Genomic DNA, 22,948 nt, shown 5'->3' with positions numbered 1-22,948 from the left:
CAAGTGACATCCTAGGTGGATGTTCAAAAATTTCTAAAATACCTCGATAGATATGCATGATCCCTAGTTTAGGGCAAAACCAAACTTTGCATCTCACAAAGAAGCATAAAGTGATTTATATGTGTTTTAGTATATATTAGATACAAGTGAGGTGTTAGGATGATGAACAAAACTCAAGATGTTGATTTACTGCATCTTGTTGAGTTTTTAAAATTCATCAAAACATATAGCTATGTGAACTCCAATCATTGGGAAAGCTAATGTACAAGTCATATGCATTGAGCCTAAAGAACATGGTTAAAAATTGGTTTTGAAAATGATTTTAAATATACTTTAAAAAACCTTTGTGAAGACTATCTTTTGATTGTAATTATCAATGAAAAGTTAGACACAAATTAGAAGAAAACATTGAAGTTTTTACAAGTTTCCAAGTTTGTGTCAATCTTTGAAAATAGGAAGTATTTTCATAGAAAATTATTTTTTCATGATAGTATATACCCTAAATAATGTCTACAACGATTTTCATATTTTTTAGAATTTTTTAAAATTTTTGAAGAGTTTCTAAATTTCGCTAAAATTGAATTTCAAAAAATCAGAGCTCCAATCGATCAGTCGATCAATTGGGAGGCCTCAATCGATCGGTCGATCGATTGAGAAGACTTTTTCCGCGCACAGAATGTCACAGAATCGATCAGCTAATGATTGACCTCAACTGGATCGATCGGGCGATCAATTCAAAGGGAGTTTCTGCTAATAGAAGCTCGCGGAATCGATCCATGGATCAATTAAAATGATTTCAATCGATTGAGACTCAACCCCAATCGATTGGGAATGCTATTTTCGACTGTAAATGTTTGATTTTAGCATTTTAAACCATTTTTAGTCTAGATAACCATTCCTAACCCCTTGACACACATTTGTATATATTTAGGGGGAGTTTTCATAATGAAAACACGAATGAATTGGTTAAGGGAGACTAAGCAAAAGTTTAGGTTGAGGTTTGGTTTCAATATTGAAGTTTACTTTTAAATTTGGATTTCCTAAAGATTTAGGGATTCCAAGTCATTGTTGGTGCAATGACAAAAGTTACGAGCATATTTTTAGGGGGAGTCGCTCGCTAAGGATATGGAAATTATTTTCCGAAACCATGGAAGGTGGTATATCCTTCGCTTGAAAAATGCTCAAGGATGAGCATTGGATACATTGAAGGGTATAAGACCTTCATTGTGGTGTTGTGAACAACGAGTGAAGTTGTGAACAACGATGAATAACTCTTCAGGGGGAGAGTTCTTTTTTATATGTGTCAATAGGGGGAGAATGTAGGGTTTAAGTTAGACCTTCATTACCTAAAGAGTGAGTTTGCCCTCTAGGAAAGGGGGAGAATGAAGGAAACTCTCATTCATACTTTGGCATGAAAGGAAGTTGAGGTTATGGGATTAGCCTAACTTAAAGGTATTGTCAAACATCAAAAAGGAGGAGATTGTTGGTGCAATATCCTTTTGGTCAAGGTTGACCTGGTTGACTAAGCTTGAGTTGACTCAAGTTTGAGTCTTGATGTTTGGGTTTCGATGTTTAACAATACATGGAGATTGCAGATGCAATCGTCCGTTTGGGGAGATTGTTGATATAATTTCCCTCTGGTCAAGGTTAACCAGTTAGATATGAAGAAGAGTCAATTAGATCAAAGGGTTGACTAGATACTTGACTGGGAAAGTCCTAACTGGAGGTTAGGCAGAGGTGAAAGTCCCAGTGAGTGAAGTCGAGTAGTGGGAAAGTCCTGGTGAGTGAAGCCAGGCAGGTGAAAGTCCCGGTGAGTGAAGCTGGGCAGTGTGAAAATCCTGGTGACTGAAGTCATGTGAAAACCCTAGTGAGTGAAACTAGGTGAAAGTCCTGGTGAGTGAAGCCAGGTAGATGGGAAGTCCTAGTGAGTGAAGCTAGGCAGATGGAAAGACCTAATGAGTGAAGCCAGACATGTGGAAATCTAGGTGGGTCAAGGTTGACTGAACACTTGGTATTGAGAAGTCCAAGTGGGTCAAAGGATTGACCGGATACTTGGCACAAGGAAATCCAGATGAGTTAAGGATAACCGGGCATCAAGTGGAAGGAAGTCCAAGTGGGTCAAGGGTGACCGGACATTTGACACGAGGAGAAAAGTCCAAGTGGGTCAAAGGGATTGATCATACACTTAGTGAATAAGTCCTAGCAAATCAAGGTTGATCGGATGCCAGGTATAATGTTCCAACAGGTCACGGTTGACCGGGTGTTGGAATTGGAGAGGTCACGGTTGACCGGATGTTGGAATTGGAGACCTTGGACTTGGTTTTAGGCAAGTCAAAGGTGGTTCAATCGATCAATTGAACCAAAGTCCAATCAATCAGTCGATCGATTGGATGTGCGCCGCGAAGAAAGATGGCTCAATTGATCGATTGATCGATTGGGAGCTTATGTCGCACGCATAGAAGCTTTCCCAATCGATCAGTCGATCGATTGGGGACCTCCAATCGATCGGTCGATCGATTAAGGGCGGGCTAGATTTCTTGCGCGATTGCGAGAAAGCTTTAATCGATTGGTCGATCGATTCAGGCTATTTCCAGATAGCACAGAGGCACTCTGAATCGATCAGCCGATCGATTCAAAGCCTCCTCAATCGATTGAGAGTCATTCAATCGATTGAGATCCGATTATTGCGTAGGTTATAGTCGTTGGTGAGCGCTTTCATACGCAGATCTTCGACTCCACTTTCAGCGATTCTTCTCCACCAAGCTCAGTGACACACGCCGGTTCTTGAAGGGTCTTGGAGTGAAGTGCAGTTACATTCCCAAGCATCAAGAGGCATTCCCAAACAAGAAGAGAGCATAAGTGTTGTAAACCTTGTAAGGTTTGTGTTTGTATTTATTCTTGTTTTGAGTTGTATACGTGTGTGAGTCTTGTACGAGGTTTCTCCACCTCCGGAAGTTACCGAGAATGAGTATTTTCTTAGTGGAGAGTACTCCCGTGTGTGGATCCTTGGATTAGTCACCTCTTCTTAAGGTGGACACCAAGTAAATCCTTGTGTTAGCATTGCAGAGTGCTTCGTAGTCTTATTCCGCTGCCTATCAACAACAACGAAGCAAGCAATCAAATGCGATGAGCTATTCACCCCCTCCCCCTCTAGCACATTTCGACCCAAACACCTTCCAATGTTTGAAGGCACTTCGGATACTGTTCCCCTCCTTTTACCCTGCAAGTTAGGTTAGTCCAATACAACAATAATCTAACTTGCAAAACAACATTAGTATAACAATAATATGATTAATTTATGACTTAGCCTCTATCTTTCAAATCATGATCTAGTCAGGGTCTCAATTTAGATTGCCGAAATGGACCTAAATTAGACCGACTCCTATTGTCCCCTCAACTGGGAAGCGTACTCACTTAGTCACTCTTCTCGAGTGATTTACCTCCACTTACCTGCCAAACACCTGGTCTTCCAGACCTATTTAGACTTTCTCTAGTCTTGCTTAGTATCTGACCAAGCTAATATACTAAGACTTTCCTGCAACACTAAGTTAGTACACTAGATAACATAGTAAAGTAAAATAGTGCTAACAGATTTCAAGATTCGCTAGTCTGGTCGACCGTGCACGGTCGACCGAAAACCAGTCAGTCACACATGCTTGAAGTTTGCTCTTACAAGACTTCTCATTACTTAGGGTTACCTCTCCTAGGGTTGCCCAGCTTCACTCATTGGGACTTCCATTGCCCGACTTCACTCACTAGACTTCCACCACCTAACTTCATTCACTAGGACCCGACTTCACTCACCAAGACTTCCACTACCTAGCTTTACTCATTAAGGTCCGACTTCACTCACCGAGACTTCCACTACCTAGCTTCACTCACTAGGGTTTGGCTTCACTCACCGAGACTTTCACTACCTAGCTTCACTCATTAGGGTCTGACTTCACTTACCAGTGTTGGATTGAGAATTCGCTAGAAGGGGGGTGAATAGCGATTTAAAACTTTAACGAGTACGCAACGGATAGAATAAATGAACAACGCTAACACAAGTAATTTTTTACTTGGTTCGGAGCCTTCGGTGACTCCTACTCCAAGGCTCGCACTCGTCGAGTTCTTTCGTTGGGCAATCCACTAGCAATTTGAAAAGATATTACACAATTGAATTACAAGAAATGCTAAAAGAAAATTCTGACAATAATTAAGAAAAGAAGAAAGAAAGAAAGCACTTTGTCGGAGTAGCCTCGCGGCGTCGCAGGAGCACAACACACTAAAGCTAGCGTTGAAAGATCTTGTCGTTGTTCGTTCTTTGCTTCAGCCTTCACCCTCCTTATAGGAGGTTCGAGGCGCTCGGATCCCTTCGGGGCACCCTGAATGTAAAGTAGCCGAGCCAATCAACGAGCTCCATGTGTCAATGCGATGATAAGGATAAAACTTGCCTCCGGGCGCCCGAATCCCTTTCGAGCGTCCGGACCCTTTTCCAGTAATCTCCTTCCTACAAGAAAACATTAGTTTGGAGGCAAATGTAAATTATATATCCTGCAAAACAAAGTGTTAACACAGTTTATAATTAAATAAAATATTAATTAAATTACGTCTTATCGAGACCAGAACCTAGTCAAGATCTCAACTTAGAGTTCTGAAATGGTTCTAAGTTAGATCGGCGCCTAAGTTCCCTTCCCGGGAACGCGTCCTCACAGTCACTCTCCTCCAGTGACTTACCTTCACTTACCTGCCAGATGTCCGGTCAACCCGTCGACGCGTCTGGACTTTGTATCAGCTATCCGATCAGCCCGTCGACCTAGCTAGACTTCGTGCCAAACATCCGGTCAGCCCTTCGACCCGTCTGAACTTCGTGCCAGCTATTCGGTCAGCCCGTCGACCTAGTTCTCCTGCACACTTTATCAAAGTGTTTAGAACACAAATGAAACTAACTTAACCTACTTTGTCATTCATCAAAACTTGAGTTAGACCGTTAGTGCTAATCGCACCAACAACCAGAACTTCTCTTTGCCTAACCTCCTGTTAAGACTAGTCACTCAGTAGATTTCTCACTTGTCTATCATTCGGTTAGGATTTATACTTGCTAGTCATCTAATCCTGACTAGACTTCTCTTTTCAAAATATCAAATCTTGTTTGGATTCAACCTTTGGTCAAACTGACCAGACTTAGGTATATTGTCAAATATCAAAATCCGAGAGGTTAATTGCACCAACACCTTATCTATAATTAACTACTTAATTATTAATTAGGTTATCTTAATTGATTAAATTAAAGTAGAATGTTTTGATGGTCGGACTAACTCTTAATTAATACAGTAAGCATGTAATTAAGATATCATTACTAAAGGATGGAACCAAAAAACAGGAAAGGAATTCACGGTCGAAAAAATCACTAGGGAAAAACATTAAAGAAAAAAATCTCTCGAGGAAAAGAGAAAAAAAAAAGTAGAAAATCAAAGGAGAAAAAAACAAAAAAATAATTATGATCTCGCATATAGCGGCTGATTGTGGACGCAAGAGGCAACACCTCGCGGGGTTGCTGATCGCTCGAAGCCTGATCACGAGTTGGGTCAGGAGAAATTCGACACATGAGTTGAAACAGAGGAAATTTGTGCAGGACACTCAGGGCAGGCTGAAGGCATAGCCATTAAGCCCATGCTTAGGATCCTATTATATTGGGATCTATAAATTATATATATATATAAATTAAATATGAATATTAATTTTAAAATATATGAATATGAATATTAAATATTTAAAAGTATGATTAAAATAAATTTTAGTTGAGATTTATTTTTATCAGTAATTTTAAGTTTTTAATAGCTAAATTATATTTGGTCAAAAATTTTAAATTTTTTATAGATTAAATTTGGATCATTTTTATTTTTTTTTACTCAGGTTAGATTTAATTGATAATTTTAATTTTTTACTATTAAATTAGATTTAGTTGGTATTTTTTTAATTTTTTTATTAAAATTAATTAGTAATTTTAAATATTTTAATGATACAAATTTAATTTATTAATCAAAATTAAATTTTGTTAATCAATTAAAATATTTATTGGTTACACTTAATTGATATATATATATATTTATTTATATAAATATTTTTGAAAGTCAAAAACATATTCAATAATGTAGTATTATTTATTTCTTAAATTTTATTTTTCTTTCACTTTTTTAATAATTCACTATTAATATTTTCTAACTAAATATTTTTGGATAAATAAATTTTAATAATAATTTATCAAAATTAAAATTAATAAAAAAGTAGTTTAGTTCACAAAGCTCCCGTCAACGAAGGATTCGAGGAAGAGTCTATTATACGTAGTGACTATATCTAGTATTCGAACATATTTCCTCTATGTCACATAATAATTTTACTATTATGTCGAGACTTTTTTTCCTCGAAGTAAATATTAATTAATATTATATATATATATAATTAAAATGTATATTAATATATTGTATTACAATAATTTATTACTGTTTCTAAATTAGATAATATAAAATATTTTTATTTTTTAAATTTTACTAATAATAAAAGAAGTGAGGTTTGACATAAGATAAAGTTATTGTTGCTTGGCATAGTTGATCACATTGCTTCTAATTATATAAATAATTATTGACAATATATGAAACAGTCCTTTTAAATTTTACTAACAAAATTTAATGTCGCTCTCGAGACATAGTTGAGTTGGATAATACGGGATAGATATTGTTACAATGGATAATATATTGAATTTTAGTAAAGTTAAGAAAAATACACTCCCCGTAGTGGCCAACTGTAGCTTTCCGATTTACCTCCTCACAAATGGTCGTAGGATTGATCGTGTTGAGCTGTTAGGGTGACAAATTTCATCTTTTACTATAATTAATAAAATTATATGTTTCTAATATTAATTTTAAAAAATATTAAATTATTTTTTCTATCTAGGACTTCAAGGAGAATGATTGAGACGGCTGGCTCTGAGGACACGGTAATAGTTAGCCCTCCGTAATTAACATATTTAAAATTTGAATTTCAATGTATGGTAGGAGATTTTTTTCTCCACCAAAAGGGAATATAGAACAACTGAATCATTAACATTTTTTTAATTTACTGTGAACTGATCATTTTTAAGATTAATGAATTTTAAAAAAAGTAAATACTTCGATTTAAAAAATACTTTTCATCCAATTTAAACGATTAAATAAAATCTCTATAAAATGATTCATAATTTTTTAAAAAATCTTTTCCACATGATGGCCCAACGGAATATTCCATTATTTAACAACATGAGAACCTCAAAATTCACCTCTAGTTGTATATTTCTTTTTATTTTAAAAGAATTAAAAAACAAATATCCAGATAATAATTGTGCAAATAATAGAAGGATTTTAGATGGACAAAAGAAATTTAATATTATTTAGTTTTACGCCTACACGCTTCTTACGCGGAGAGAAGAGTCGCATAACACGTCCAATTGCCGTAGGACGATGACACGAGAGGATAAAGTTTACTTTATTAAGCAGTTAATTTATTTATTATTATGTTTTAAAAAATTATTCTCCTTCGCTCACTGAGAAACAAAGTGATGCACGATTCATTTGGACCAATTTACAATCTTGCCCTCTAAATGTTATGCAATTTATGGAACACCCCTGTGTGCAAACAATTTGTGAGATGGTCACAATTTTAAAATGTCATTTGATAAAAAACTCGAATGAGTAAATTGTTGTTTGGTTAAGTGAAAAGATGGGCTAATAATTGAGGATGAAATGATAATTTGAAGTCTAAGTGGAGTTTTGTGAGAAATATATAAATTTTAGGAGTAAACTATTTTTTTATATATTAGGTGCATCCTAATTTTACCATCCCATTAATCTTAGCATATTCCAGTCTCATATTTCACCCATCAAATAAATTTGCATGGTAACTTCTGACATGTCGAGTTTCACTTATAGTTAGTCATCGGAGGTATATCTTATGTGAGAATTGAACTTGAATATGTGATAAATATATTCAGTCTCTAAAAGATCGGAAGTAAAATAATTTTTTTAGTTAGTTTTAGGTATTTAGCCTTGGAAGTAAAATAATTTTTTAGTTAGTATTAGGTATCTAGTTCTTCAGGCTGACTAATTCTGAGATGACTAATTCAATCTTACAAAAATTTTCTACTGATTATTAGGATAAATTTGAAAGTATTTGAACGGGCAGACTAGCAGCCCAACATCTCAAATTTATAATCCCACTAGAGAAAATGTCTTACAATACGTCGTGGTTGGGAATCTAATCGTGGATGCTTGGGGGACTCCGCATATATTAGAGCAAAAGGTGAAACTATCACTTTAAAAACCCCTCCAGGGTGGCCACACACACTTTGGAAAGAGATAAATCACAAAGATATTTATAGTGACCCTTTGTACGAAGGAGGTCAAACACCCAATGAAACATTTTACATTTGTTGAAAATTAATTTAAGATATATTGGAACAACCACATATACAGGTACCAACTACGTCAATCTGTGAGGGTGGGAGACTCCATATATATTCGATAAAAGGTGAAATACGACGGCTCCCCATGACTGTCTTACACTATTGAAAGAGAGTACATTAAGAACGGTAGATGATTCACACAGGGAGAGACTCCATGTATATTATAGTAAAAGATGATTATGATCATCCAAGGTGCTTCTCATAGCTATTTCCTAAATTATATGAAGGGAGATAAATCACGAAAACAACTTATAACTAACTGCCAAGTGACTACGGGGTGGGAGGAGTTTTTTTTTTGGGAAACGGATCTCCTGGTCCACAAAAAAGTGGACCAGGGGATGATTCACTCCCAATTATGGCCAAATCTTAGTTACGATCTGACCGCAATAGGTTGCAATCCCTTTCTGGATTTATCGTCCCAAATAGATTATAGTTTGGGTCGGAGTGGGTGGCCGGAGATCGCTCAGAGGTTGTCGGAAGTGGGCAAATGTCTAGGTTGTCAAGCGCTGTGCCAGGGATGATTTCTTGACCACTCGCTCTGACCCAAACTATAATATAATAAGAATGATAAATCCTAAAAGGAATCATAATCAATTATAACTCAATTATGAATGACAATTCAAAATGAATCATCCCTGATTTACTTTTTTTTTTTTTTTTTGAACAAAAAAATCTAGTCTCTGTTTTCCGAAGATATACGTCAATTAAAAATTAATTCATGTCTCGTTATAAGAAAATTGTCACGCTCTAATTAGGACATCCTATGAGAGGAGACTTATAATTACTCTATAGGTCCCTTATAGCCCACCGGAAAAAAAAAAACTAAAAAAATAAAAAAAAATATGACCACTGTTGATTTAATTTTTGGGAAGTAATCGTTAACTATTAATTTTATTATATAAAAAAATAGAATCGATGAGAGCGGTGACGCAACGCTTAATTCCATTAAGGTTACCGGATTCGCCTCTCCACTGAAATTTTACAGCGTAAGATCGGCAACGAACTCTTCGCGAGGGATTCGGTCTTTCTTTTCTCTACTCTGCTGCGAGAATCGGCGGATTGGGAATGGAGGCTTCCTTGCCTGCGAATCGATCTCCGAATTAGGAGAGCAGCAACTGCGGCGGAGGTCATCGGATGCGATGGATCAAGAGGGAGGGTCAACTTCCTACGATCAGCGGGTGAGTAGCCGCCGGATCGAGATCGTTTTCTTTTGGCTGTCCTCTTGGTTTTTGATTTGGCGTATCCTTTGTTTTGGCTCGATGCTTGTGGCTTTTGATGTTTGTGCTGGAAATTTACTTCTTCTAGGGGGTTGGAATTGGAACCTTTTCATGTGCGAGCAAATGGGAAGGCGATCGATTTCCTTTCGATGTCAGATACTTCCATCCAGTAATCAAGTGTTGAGGGGTGGGATAGACAGTCGGGTGCTTGTGATTCGGAAACTTAGGTCTGTGAATAAGTTTGGTTTTCAATTTTAAAATTAGAACTTGAAAATTATTAAGGAAAAAAGGTTATTTCCAGTTAACCTTTTTTAACACCATTCAACTCTGATAAATTCAAGAATTAAAAATAAAGTGAATGAGACATATTTATTTATTTATTTTTAATTCTATTTTCTGAGGAAAGAAAATGAAAAATAGAAGCTTTTAGGAGAGCAGTGTTTTTTTAATACCTTCTCCTGCTGGTGTCTGATGGTTGATAGAGAAGGTCTGGAATATGTGGATTTACAGGGTTTGCTGAGATGTAAATAGTGTATCAGGATGAATTTTGTCTGCATCTAGTTCCAGCGAGATACTAACTGAGAATTATAGGAAAGATGAAAGGAATGTTTCAGTTGCTATGCATTGAAACATTTGAATTCTTCAACATTTTCTTTGGAAAAAAGGCAAAAATGTTCAACTGTTAGATCGCTTTGTTGGATAATAAAAAAATAACCAATAGTCATCGTACATATGATTTTTTTTCTTCCAAAATTCTTCACAAAATATTTTGATTGGATGAGCATTAAAGAACCATTTGTCGGTTAGATATAGTTGATAGAAAGATGATCACTTGTGAGCATGTGGTTGCCCATACATCCACAATTCCAATAACAGATGACTGGTCTTGTTGGCATTAACTTCATAAAATGCATCTATTCCAGGAATTTTCACTTGCTAATTAATAATTTAATTTCGTGCTATATGGACGTTTGGCGCCTAGAACGGTATATCACCTCAAATAAATTTGGCCATTATAGCAATAAATGAAAATTACTTGCTTAGTAATTGAGTTATTTTAGGGCCTGTTACTTGTCTGCTCTTACATGATTGATTCTTTCTCCTTGTCCTGCAGGTGAATTGGAGGTGCTACTACAAAAATTTGCTTCTTTTGTCATATCAAAGTTTTGGTGTAGTTTATGGTGACTTGAGTACATCTCCTCTTTATGTGTACAAGAGTGCATACAGTGGAAGGTTGAACCAATATCAAGATGAGGAGACTGTGTTTGGCATGTTTTCTTTGATATTCTGGACATTAACTATAATCCCTCTGCTAAAGTATGTATTCATTGTCCTGAGTGCTGATGATAATGGTGAAGGTATGACTAACTAATTCTATTACTTCAGTTGATTTATTAGATTTTACTAAACTAAATTAAAACTGTCCTCAGGTGGAACATTTGCTTTATACTCTCTACTTTGTAGACATGCCAAATTCAGTTTACTCCCTAATCAGCAAGCAGCTGATGAGGAGCTGTCCACGTATTATCGTAATGGAACTCGAAGTGTGATCCATTCACCATTGAAAAGGTTTCTTGAGAAGCACAAAAGACTGAGGACTTGTTTACTTCTCATAGTGTTGTTCGGTGCTTGCATGGTGATTGGTGATGGTGTTCTTACACCTGCTATTTCTGGTACATTTCTTGGAATGCCTTTCTGATTTATTTATACGTTGTCAAATTTTCTTCTATTTTATCTTGAATGTGAGCTTGGACATGCCTCGTTGTAATGTTTTTACAGTTTTATCATCTATTTCTGGGGTACAAGTTCGCACCAAAAACTTTCATGATGGTACGTATTGTGAAGTTCTGCATTGCATAATTTGCAATATCTTTTAATTGATTGTTTCTTGCTTCCTATCTCGTCATTTTAATACCTCTAGCTTTACAGGTTAACTTACTAATTTTCATTCTAATTTGTTTTTATATGGAGACTTGAGTGACTCTTTTAGATATCTGATTCATATATCCACTTAATCATTTGCCCAGTAGTATGGATTTTGTCTTGATTCCTGGAAGTAGGGTAGAACTGATTAAGCCATTGGTTATGAATAAAGAAGAAATCTGTTTCTTTAAACAAGTAATATACGCCCTTAGTTTTAGTGAATTAAGTCCATGTAAGTATCTTTATATATAATAAATGCTTCTGGAAAATTAATATGTAAACAGTTTGTTTAGTACAAGTAGTTCAAAATGATCATGTGCAGGGCTCATAAATTTTTAGAGATGTTGCTATACATTGGTTATTGGTTGTTAAAATATATGATTTATGGTTCTTGAAAATTTCTCATAATGTCCGAGCACTAATTGCTCATGGCCTCTATTTGGTTACATGTGCCACCAAAAAAGGGAAAATTAAGATCACATTAGATAAAAATGATGCATAATCAGCTGCTCATATCCAGAAGATTTTAGAATTATCTTATCAAAATTGTGGTTTTCTAAATTTTGTAAAATTGAAACGCATCTCATCAAATGAAGGTAAATTGAAATGATTGGTTGTATATTAATTTTTAAGGACTTTCCACTGTTTTAAATTGAGGTGATTAGGGTGCATGGTTGAGCATTCAACAAGGTCAGTGGTTTTAGATAGTCAGATTGTAGCAGAGCAATTCATACAAGTGAGCTTCTGGGTAATGTTTCTTAGTTTGTAATTCTCATTGTTCTTTCTGCATAGTCGACAACCAGTGGAATATGGTTTGAGAAAGGTAAACAGCGTGGTTCAGTGTAGGTTGCAATAATGAATCATGTTTCTGCAAACATTTGTCAATCAATGCCCACTCAGATGCAATCTCATGTTTAACTTCCTGCCAGAGTACAACATTTGGAAGAAGTATAAATTTTTTAACGTATAAATACTCCTACTCTTGTGATCAATAAGTTTATGGAGGATTAGAATCATAAAGAAGTTCAAGGAAGGATCCATATTTGGTAATAATAATGTGTTGATTGATTTTGGATTGGGATATTATGATTGAATTTTACAATAAATATCTCACTTATCACTTTTCTGCATTTTAGTCTGAGCTATTGTCATGCTTTTGAATTCATCTTCATCGCACGAGCACAAAAAAAAGGTTTCTAAATATATATATATATATATATATATATATATATATATATATATATATTTGATATGCTGCGGACGAAGTGCTATGGACTTCATTCGTGACAATGGTTGAGGCGCCTGGATTGAATCCAGTCTCCTCAATTCATACAGTACTTTTTTTTTTTAATTTAGGTGCTCAAGAGGTATATATTTAGGGTGCCTAATATGATTTTTTTTTTTTGTTTATTATTTTTAGCTCCGGGTTAAGTCAATTAGATTTTACCTTTAGGGTTTAGAAGTTGGGTTATAGTGTTCAAGATAAAAAAAATTTTAGGTGCTCATGGGGTATAATTTATGTATTTTGGGGGTTTATGATTTAATATTTAAAGGATTTTTTATTTTTTAGAAATAAAAAAAAATTTTGCGATAGCATATAATCTTATATTAGTTAATACGTTTTTTAAGAAAAGAGAAGAACACTTAGTCACATTCAAAAGTAGGAATAATAAATTGCAAATTGACTTTCTTATGGTTAGGAAGAATGATAGAAAGATTTGTAAAGATTGTAAAGTCATCCCTAGAGAAAGCTTAACTACCCAACATAGATTAGTGGTGTTGGATATACGTCTCAAACATAGTATCAATAGAAAGAAAATATATACGACTCCCAGAATTAAGTGGTGGAAGTTAAAGGATGAGAAACAAAATGTATTTAAGGAGAAGGTAGAAGTATAAGCATTATGTGAAATATACGATGACTTTAATACAACATGAGATAAGATGACATCAAAGTTGAAAATAGTAGCTAAGAGTGTACTCGGTGAGTCAAAAGGGACATACACCACTAAGTATACAATCTTGGTGGTAGAATGAGAAGTCCCCTCGGATGGGTCTAGTGACTAGCGCATAAGGTGTTGCCACTATGAGATTTGGGTTTTGAATCTCGACAAAGCTGAGGTAAATACCTCCCTTATGTGCTAGTCACTATTCCAAAGGCTAGTAGCCGTCCATGATTTACCTCCTCCGTGTTGGCCCTGGGACGGGTTGGCGGGGGCGCTGGGAGCGAGTGTATTCGTCTTTTGCCACCTTGGTGGTGGAATGAGAAAATACAAGAAAAAGTGAAGGAAAAACGAATAGCCTATAAGGAATTATATATTTGTAAGAACGAGGAAAATTTAAAAAAAAATGTACAATAGCCAAGAAAGAAGCTAAGAAAGTAGTGAGTGAAGCAAATAATGAAACTTTTGAACGATTATATCACAAATTGGATACAAAAGAAGGGGAAAGAGACATTTATAGAATAGCTAAAGTGAGAGAAAGGAAAATAAGAGATCTTATCCAAATAAAATGTATTGAAGATGAATGTAATAGGATATTAATAAACGATGGAGAAATAAAAGAGCGGTGGAAGAGGTATTTTTATCAACTTTTTAATGAAGTTTTAAGTGACCAATTTAACTTAGGTAATTTAAGTAAGTCAAATGAACATAGAAATTTTAATTTTTATCGTAGAATTCAAACTTCAAAAGTAGAACAAACTTTAAATGGAATGCACAATAGAAAAGTGGACCAGATGATATTCCGATAGAGGTATGGAAGTGCCTAGGGAAACAAGGTATTGAATGACTTAGAAAATTATTTAATATGATATTAAAAACGAAAAAAATGTCCGATCAATGGAGGATAAGTACTCTAGTTCCCTTATATAAGAACAAGGGAGACGTACAAAATTGTGCAAACTATAGGGGTATTAAACTAATGAGTCATACCATGAAAATTTGGGAAAAAGTAATAGAAAAAGATTAAGGAAGGAGACCACAGTGACCGAAAATCAATTTGGGTTTATGCTTGGAAGGTCGACAATAGAAGCTATACATCTTCTTAGACAATTAATTGAAAAATATCGGGAGTAAAAACAAAATATACACACGGTATTCATTGACTTAGAAAAAACTTATGATAAAGTTCCAAGAGAAATTATATGGAGAATTCTAGAAAAGAGAGATGTTAGTGTAACATATATTAAACTAATTAAGGATATGCATGAGGATGTAACAACCAGAGTAAAGACTTCAGGCGGAGTAACTGAAGCATTTCCAATAAAGATAGGATTTCATGATCAACTCTAAGTCTCTATCTTTTTACACTAATTATAGACGAACTCACTGTGCACATTCAATATACAGTACGATGGTGCTTGTTGTTTACAGATGATATTATTTTGGTAGATGAAACACGTGAAAGAATAAATGCTAAATTAGAATCTTGGCGGGAAACACTAGAAGAGAAAGATTTTAAGCTTAGTAGATTAGACAGAATATATGGAATTTAAGTTTAGCAATATTAGAAGTAATGAGACAATTGTTAAGATAGGAGAGGATGAGTTGTCCGAAACCGAGAGATGTAAATATTTAGAATCATTTTTGCAAAACGATAGAGGAATTAAGAGAGATGTCTTACGTAGAATACAAGCAGGATGGTTGAAATGGAGGGGAGTGTCGAGTGTTTTGTAACTATAAAGTATCTCTAAAACTTAAAGGTAAGTTTTATAAAACCACAGTTAGACCTGTTATGTTATATGGAGCTGAATGTTGGGCTATGGTTCGAGCACATGAGCAGAATATGAAAGTTGTAGAGATGAGGATGTTAAGGTGGATGTGTGGACATATGAGGATGGACAAAATAAGAAATGAGAGCATTAGAGAGAAAGTATCTATTGAGGAAAAACTTCGAGAGACACATTTAAGATGGTATGAACATGTACGACCAATAAATGCTCCAGTTAGGCGATGTGAAATTATGACAAATACGCATATCAAACGAGGAAGAGGAGGACCAAAAAAGATTTGGTTAGCAACAATAAAACAAGGTAAAATTTATTTAAGTATAGATGATGATATAGTAGTAGAGCTCAATGATGTAAAAAGATTCATATAGCCGACCCCACCTAGTGGGATAAGGCTTGATTGTTGTGTTGTTGTTGTTGAAAAAAAAAGAAAAAGAATCAAGAATTCGAGGAGCCTCGATCAAGGAGTCGAGGAAAGTTCCGTAGCGAACGGCCTGCAGCATAACACAATTGTGTGTGTGTATTCATTTTCTTATTTCACCTCCCAGTTTTGGATTCTGTACAAATTTCATTCATCTATTTTTTTCTTTTGTTTGCATCACATGTTGTACAGGCGAGGTGGCAATTGTTTCTTGCTTTGTGCTAGTTGGCCTTTTTGCATTGCAACGTAGGGGTACTCAAAGGGTGGCCTTCATGTTTGCACCCATCGTTATTATTTGGCTGTTGTGCATTGGTATTATTGGACTGTACAATGTCATTCACTGGAACCATAGGATATATCTGGCCCTTTCTCCACTCTATGTGGTTAAGTTTTTCAAGAAGACAGGGAAAGATGGTTGGATATCTCTAGGCGGTATACTTCTTTCAATCACAGGTAAATTACGGTGGTATTTCAACATTCTTATTGTTAAAGGCTTCAAGCTACCTTTTTTTCATCATACTGACCTAATGCTCATAGTTTCATTGCATTTGCAGGTACAGAAGCTATGTTTGCAGATCTTGGCCATTTCACTTCAGCATCCATTAGGGTAACAATACACTTTGACTCATTTTTCAGATTTTGATGAATAGTTAGAATTTATTTGACAGAATCCAGAGTAGACGATTAGACATGACTATCTCTAGTGATAAATTAACAAGCACTAACCAAATGTCCGCCATCTTAGCAGATAAAAAAAGGTGTGATGTATAGATATCTGAGCATAATATCATGTAGTAGGTACTAGTGAAGTATGGATATATGGTTACACTAGCTAGCAAAGACTAATTGGAACAAAGTCCAGTTTTGACTAAGTTTGTGTAGTTGGCGATCATGAGCTTAAGTTAAGCCTTGTTTACTTGGGAGGATAGGAAATAGGGAGAAACAACTGAGATTGAGAGAGTTAGAGATATGAGGGGAAAAAAGGGAAAAAAAAAAGATTCTCTTCTTCGAATGATACTTGGGTGAACAAAAAGCTAGACAAAAAAGTAAAAAATAAATAAATTGAAAACTTGATTGATTGACAAATGCCGACCATTGAAGTGATAGATTGCCTGCCATATTCAAGCCGAAGATGAAGTCTGATCAGGTTATCCCTCGCATTTCACCAAATAAATAAGGGTGAAAATCAACTTTCTTTCATCCTTGCTTTCTTTCAAAGTAAACATGCCCAAGTCTTCCTTCCACATTATTATTATTGTCCATTGGTTTGCTCCTCAAATAACAAGTTGTTTACTTTCCATAATTCTTTAGTAAATTGATACAATGGCCAACATACAACTATCACTTGTGGTACGGATAACAGCTAATTACTTTGTCATTTTCTATGTCATTTTTTTGTAACCTTTGTGATTCTCTAAGGTGTAAAAGGATGATCAGTGGACTCTATAGTTTGATATACTGAATTAGTAAGATTAATAAGGTAAGGAGTATAGTGGGAGGCTAGAGAATCTAACAGCATTAATAAATTATAAATAACAAAATTACCACTAATGAGTAAACTCTAAATTGTAGATGATGTTGCTAATCGTGGTAAATGATTCACTTAGCTGACTATAAATAGTTGCGAATTGCTACATGTTGAAGAAGATGTTGTATTTGGTGGATAAAAAAGGATGGAGACCTAGCAGAAGATACTTTCACCACCCTAGTCCCTTTACATGCAGAAGGTGGCTAAGCAATTGCTTGGAGAAATAAATCAATCTTTTGGTGAAAGAAGATCATTGCATCACATTAGCATCGAGCCTAGAAATTGGTTAGATTGGATCAATCAAGTAGGAAGCTGATTGGTCAATCTGCACTTTGTAAGCATTAGGTGTAGCCATTTGATTTATTGTCTCACCAAAAACTTAATCTGGAAAATTTCTTGCAACTCCTGAAGTTTCCACCTTTTGGTAGATTTACTCAATTTTAAAATACCAGTGTTGGTATCAGTACATGGTAGAATGACGGAGTTCTGATGACAATTAGCGTACTATATGTCAGTATGAGATAGTATTGGTGTACACCCGTCAGAATGAACAAAGAGGAAGAAGAAGAGGCCGATGTAGACTTAGGAAGATGAGGAGGAAGCAAAGAAAGAGGGAACTAGAAAAGGACTTATTTTTGGCTTAGACTTCCACCAGTTCACTGGTGAAATTTCATATTAAAAATACTTACAGATGGTTTGGAGGAGAAAGGTGCAAATGGAATCTGGAGTTTATAATCTGGAGCCTATATATATAGTTTGCTGGTCAAACTGAGCAGAGTGAACATTGATGGGAAAAATTGAAATGTTGTCACGAATCTTGTCTTTAATGCATGTCCAACATCACTGGTACGAAAATTTCTTGCTTTTATATAGCTAAGGAATCTCACAAGGTTGATTCAACATTATTTTATCATAATCAAAATAGGATACAATGTGGCAGACAATTAATTAACACAGATTTTGATGTGCTTGCTTACTGCTCTTCTTGAAGCTCTCTTTTCAGTGTTTTTGCTCATTGAATTAATTTTAAGGTAATTTATATATGCAATCCTTGTTGATTGAACAAAAACTGTTCATGTTGAAAAAAAATGGATATATCTGTCTTTCTTTCTTTTCTTCTTTCCCATTTTACAACATTGATTTCTCTTTATATTTCCTCTCATAATTTGCAATGAGCAGACACTTTGCAAATTTTTTACTTGCACATGTCCAACAATTTTTAAGCTGCTTCAACAATTCCATATATTGGATCTTTTGACAAACTTTTGTCCCAGGTGGCATTCATTAGTGTCATATACCCATGTCTAGTCCTTCAATACATGGGGCAGGCAGCATTTATCTCCCGAAATTTCTCTGAAATAACTACCAGCTTCTACGAATCAATACCGCGTATGTCTTTACATAGCTGAAATGCTACTAAACCAAGATAAGATGCATATTTAACAGTTTTTATTTTCCATTTTCTTTGTGTTATAGAACCTGTTTTTTGGCCTGTTTTCGTGGTTGCCACACTTGCTGCTATAGTTGCCAGTCAAGCTGTTATCTCAGCAACATTCTCAATCATCAAACAATGCCATGCTTTGGGTTGTTTCCCACGGGTCAAGATTGTCCATACATCAAGATGGATCTATGGCCAGGTATACATACCTGAAATCAATTGGATCCTGATGGTGCTTTGTCTTGCTGTGACTATTGGTTTTCGTGACACAACCGTCATTGGAAATGCATATGGTAAGTGAACCTCTACTACAGCAAAGAGTTGTAAACAAAAGAGTTTCTATATTATCATTTGTATGTCACGATTCATTTACTTTTTGTTTACCATTATCTCACATTGCGTGTAAATATGACATCATTAACATGCACTTTCATGTTACTAAGGGCCAGTTTAGATGCTACAATGAGATTACTCTTTTATTTACTATATACTGTGTCTGTTCGACTTAAAGGACCACTCACTTCTTTCAACGCTTGGATATTTTTGTTTTCCATATAAAGAGTTTACATTCATGTCTTATTTCATTTCTCGTTGAAATGAATGGGTGCTTTTGTTGCATTTTCTGCCTCTAAGAATCTAGAACCTGCATTGTCAAGTGCAATTGCTTTTCCTCCATAGGGCCTAGTTCATAGTTCTAAGAATTAATCATATCATTTGAGTGTTATGTCCTTGAGTTTATTTATTGTTTCTTGTAGATGCAACTAAATTTGTCATTGATTTGTTTATCACGGTAAACCTTTTTTGTGATTGCAGGTATAGCATGCATGACCGTCATGTTTGTGACAACATGGTTGATGGCCCTTGTTATCATATTTGTATGGCAAAAGAACAACTTGTTTGCGCTGATGTTTCTTCTCCTTTTTGGGAGCATCGAAGGTGTCTATCTGTCCTCTTCACTTATCAAAGTTCCCCAGGGAGGATGGGTACCTCTGGCGCTCTCCTTTGTCTTTATGGTTGTAATGTATGTGTGGCACTATGGCACCCGGAGGAAATATCTCTTTGACTTGCAAAACAAGGTCTCAATGAAATGGATCCTCACACTAGGACCCAGTCTTGGAATTGTTCGTGTCCCCGGAATTGGACTCATCTACACAGAGTTGGTTACTGGCGTGCCAGCTATATTCTCCCATTTTATCACCAACCTCCCTGCTTTTCATCAAGTTCTTGTGTTTGTTTGTGTGAAGTCAGTCCCAGTACCATTTGTTCCTCCCGATGAACGATATCTCATTGGCCGGATTGGTCCTAGATCCTACAGAATGTACAGGTGCATAGTTAGGCATGGCTACAAAGACGTACAGAAAGACGAAGAGAACTTTGAAAACCTTTTGGTTTTGAGCATTGCCAAATTCATTCAGATGGAAGCTGAAGAAACATCTTCCGGTAGTTATGATTGCTCACCTGAAGGAAGAATGGCCGTTATTCAAACTTCTGACTTGTCTGGCACAACGTTGGTGATGAGAGATGCTGATCAGCTTGCAGGTGACCCTAATCCGACTAGGAGCAGCAAATCAGAAACATTACAAAGCTTGCAGTCGCTGTACGAGCAAGAATCCCCAAGCGTGACCCGCCGTCGTCGAGTCCATTTTGATCTGCCAGACGCTGAGCACATAGACCCTCAGTTGAGGGAAGAGCTACAGGCATTGGTGGAGGCGAAGCAAGCAGGAGTTGCCTACATACTGGGACACTCATACATAAAAGCCCGTAGGACATCATCCTTCACGAAGAAGTTTTTCATCGACGTTGCCTACTCATTTCTCCGAAAGAACTGCAGGGGCCCTTCAGTGGCTTTAAGCATACCACATATCAGCCTTATAGAAGTGGGCATGATCTATTATGTGTAATCAGTTCTTATTACCGACAATGCCAAGGTATGAACCTGAATGTGATATGACTGTTTCACTTAGAACTTTGAATTTTTTTCATGTCAAGCAGTTCTATAATGTATTTCTTGTGCTAAAAATAAGAAGCTTTTACTAAGTCTGATAGGGGCTGAAGGGTTTTTATCAGCTAGCAACACATTAATCGCTTTGCAAGTTAAACTCTACCTCTTGTAGTTATGATGTAGACTCATTATAGATGCTTTTTTTCATCCATATATTGACCCAATTGATTTGTTGTTGTTGTTGTTGTTTAGTGTTGTAGATGATTAAATATAGAGAATTTTGTAGGAACCATGGATATTGGGGAATTTATCACCCTTATATTTTGCATATTTTCTTCATCATCGCCAAATCATGTTGGATCATTCATCCAACGCTGGACTTACATCCTGAAATAATTATGTATTACGGGTTGTCATATTCAGTTAAACTCAATTAATATTTTGGATATTTGTTATTTATTATATTTAATAGGGTATGACCCTTTATGTGTAGAATTATAAAAGGAACTCTTAGGAGAATCATGTTGATCCAGAAGACCAAGTCGCATGACTCCAGAAGGTAAATGACATTATGGTTCTTAATCATGTGAAGTAATTATTCTTTTTTCTTCTCCTAGAAATTCTATAGATATTTTATTTTCTTTTTTTCTTCTAGTAAACGAACCTAGTGGAGTCAATGTTTAAAGTTTTTTATTCATGAAGTTTATTCAATTTTATTTATTAAAAATCTTATCGATTTAAATTGAATTTGAGTATTTTATGGAGCTCAACTAATAGCATAGGCTTATCAAATGCATGTAATTTATATTATTTTTATTTTAAAGATACTTATAGATAATTTAAAATTATAAAAATTTACAAATTATTATATTTGGTTTATTTAAATGGTAAAATTCAAAATCAGTCACTCCTTGCGTGTTATATATTAGTATAATTTACGCCCCTAGATTCGTAATCCTATGACTCGCTGGAATAATTTAATAAATCTAAGAAACTAAAAGTTAAAATTATGTGTGACTTGATAAACTATCTAATTATTGATGTTTATTTTTCTATTAAAAAAAGAATCATATTAAAATAAATAAGGTAAAAATATAAAGTTATTAAGTAACTGTTATAATTATTTTAAAATGATTTTAATTAATTTTAAATAATTTTGAAGGTAAAGGAATAATTATTTTAAAGTAATTTTAATAAAATTTAAATAATTTTTATGGTAAAAAAAATATTTTGATATAATAATATTTTTAAAGTTTAGGATTTATGATAATAAAGTGATTTTAAGATTTAAAGTTTAAGTACAATTATATAGCAATTACTGTTAGGACCGAAAAGTAGCTAGAGGGGGGGTGAATAGCTTCGCGTGTGCTCGTCGTGCTTCGTTGCTTGTTTCTTCAAAGTGATGCGCAGCGGAATACAAAGAAACAAACTACAACAATGCTAACAATAGGATTTTACTTGGTATCCACCTCACAAGAGGTGACTAGTCCAAGGATCCACGCACACACACACACCTCCACTAATAAACACTCCTTTTCGGTAACTACCGAAGGCGGAGAAGCCCTACAAGACTCTCAATACAAGTAGAAGAAAGGGTAGTAAAGAATAAGCAAAAGCTTACAAGAGATGCAGTAAAAACCCTAGTTTCTTCTTCTTCTCGTTGCAACTCGCCTCTTGACTTGGATGAACCTCCAAGAACCTTCAAGAACTGGCGGTGAGGAGCTTAGAGAGTGCTGGGGAGGAGCTGTGATGAATCTGGAATCAATCGGTGAAGTTCTACTGAAGGAATCACACGCCAACAGCTATAAACGACGCCAACGGTCGAATCCTAATCGATTGGATTGCTCCCAATCGATCGGGGAGGCTTTGGATCGATCCACGGATCGATCCAGAGCGCCTCTGGAAAAATGCCGGATCGATCCACGGATCGATCCAGGTATTCTGGAAACAGCGTCCCAATCGATCCATCGATCGATTGGGACCTCGATCGATCCACGGATCGATCCGAGGTTCTGCGAGGACTCACCGGATCGATCGGCGGATCGATCCAGATCTTCTGGATCGATCCATGGATCGATCCAATCTTGGATCGATCCACGGATCAATCCAAACTCTCGGATCAATCCACGGATCAATCCAAACCTGCTGGATCAATCCACGATCGATCGAACCTTGGTTTTGTCCAAAACCAAGTCTAAAGCCCCCTAAACCAACATCTAGTCAACCATGACTTGTTGGTACATAAGACCTAGCATCCGGTCACCCTTGAC

General features: G+C 35.6%; 1 protein-coding gene across 3 annotated transcripts; it reads left to right on the top strand.

The window, feature by feature from the left end:
- The first annotated feature begins 9,429 nt into the window (after positions 1 to 9,429).
- LOC122008789 (potassium transporter 7-like) lies at positions 9,430 to 20,773 on the top strand. 3 transcript variants are annotated; one of them, XM_042564632.1, is made up of 10 exons: positions 9,430 to 9,657; positions 10,811 to 10,821; positions 10,913 to 11,054; positions 11,127 to 11,369; positions 11,476 to 11,526; positions 15,963 to 16,223; positions 16,325 to 16,377; positions 18,573 to 18,687; positions 18,775 to 19,029; positions 19,550 to 20,773. In XM_042564632.1, the coding sequence occupies exons 3-10, from the start codon at positions 10,967 to 10,969 to the stop codon at positions 20,635 to 20,637; spliced, it is 2,154 nt and encodes a 717-aa protein (XP_042420566.1). In that variant the 5' UTR covers positions 9,430 to 9,657; positions 10,811 to 10,821; positions 10,913 to 10,966; the 3' UTR covers positions 20,638 to 20,773. The 3 variants fall into 3 exon arrangements, with proteins under 3 accessions (XP_042420566.1, XP_042420564.1, XP_042420565.1); XM_042564631.1 differs by adding an exon at positions 9,785 to 9,923 and having other exon boundaries at positions 9,433 to 9,657; positions 10,811 to 11,054; XM_042564630.1 differs by having other exon boundaries at positions 9,432 to 9,657; positions 10,811 to 11,054.
- Positions 20,774 to 22,948: the final 2,175 nt, after the last annotated feature.

This window comes from Zingiber officinale, chromosome 8A (assembly GCF_018446385.1).
Source record: "Zingiber officinale cultivar Zhangliang chromosome 8A, Zo_v1.1, whole genome shotgun sequence".
Classification (NCBI taxonomy): domain Eukaryota; kingdom Viridiplantae; phylum Streptophyta; class Magnoliopsida; order Zingiberales; family Zingiberaceae; genus Zingiber; species Zingiber officinale.
Note: the sequence above shows the minus strand (reverse complement) of the source record. Positions and strands in the feature narration are given on the sequence as shown.

Excerpts from the sequence above, each read along its gene's own strand:
- LOC122008789 (XM_042564630.1), top strand. The coding sequence starts at position 9,619 with ATGGATCAAGAGGGAGGGTCAACTTCCTACGATCAGCGG. Across the intron at positions 18,688-18,774 it reads CTTCTACGAATCAATACCGC|AACCTGTTTTTTGGCCTGTT; the intron begins GTATGTCTTTAC and ends TTTGTGTTATAG. Across the intron at positions 19,030-19,549 it reads CGTCATTGGAAATGCATATG|GTATAGCATGCATGACCGTC; the intron begins GTAAGTGAACCT and ends TTGTGATTGCAG.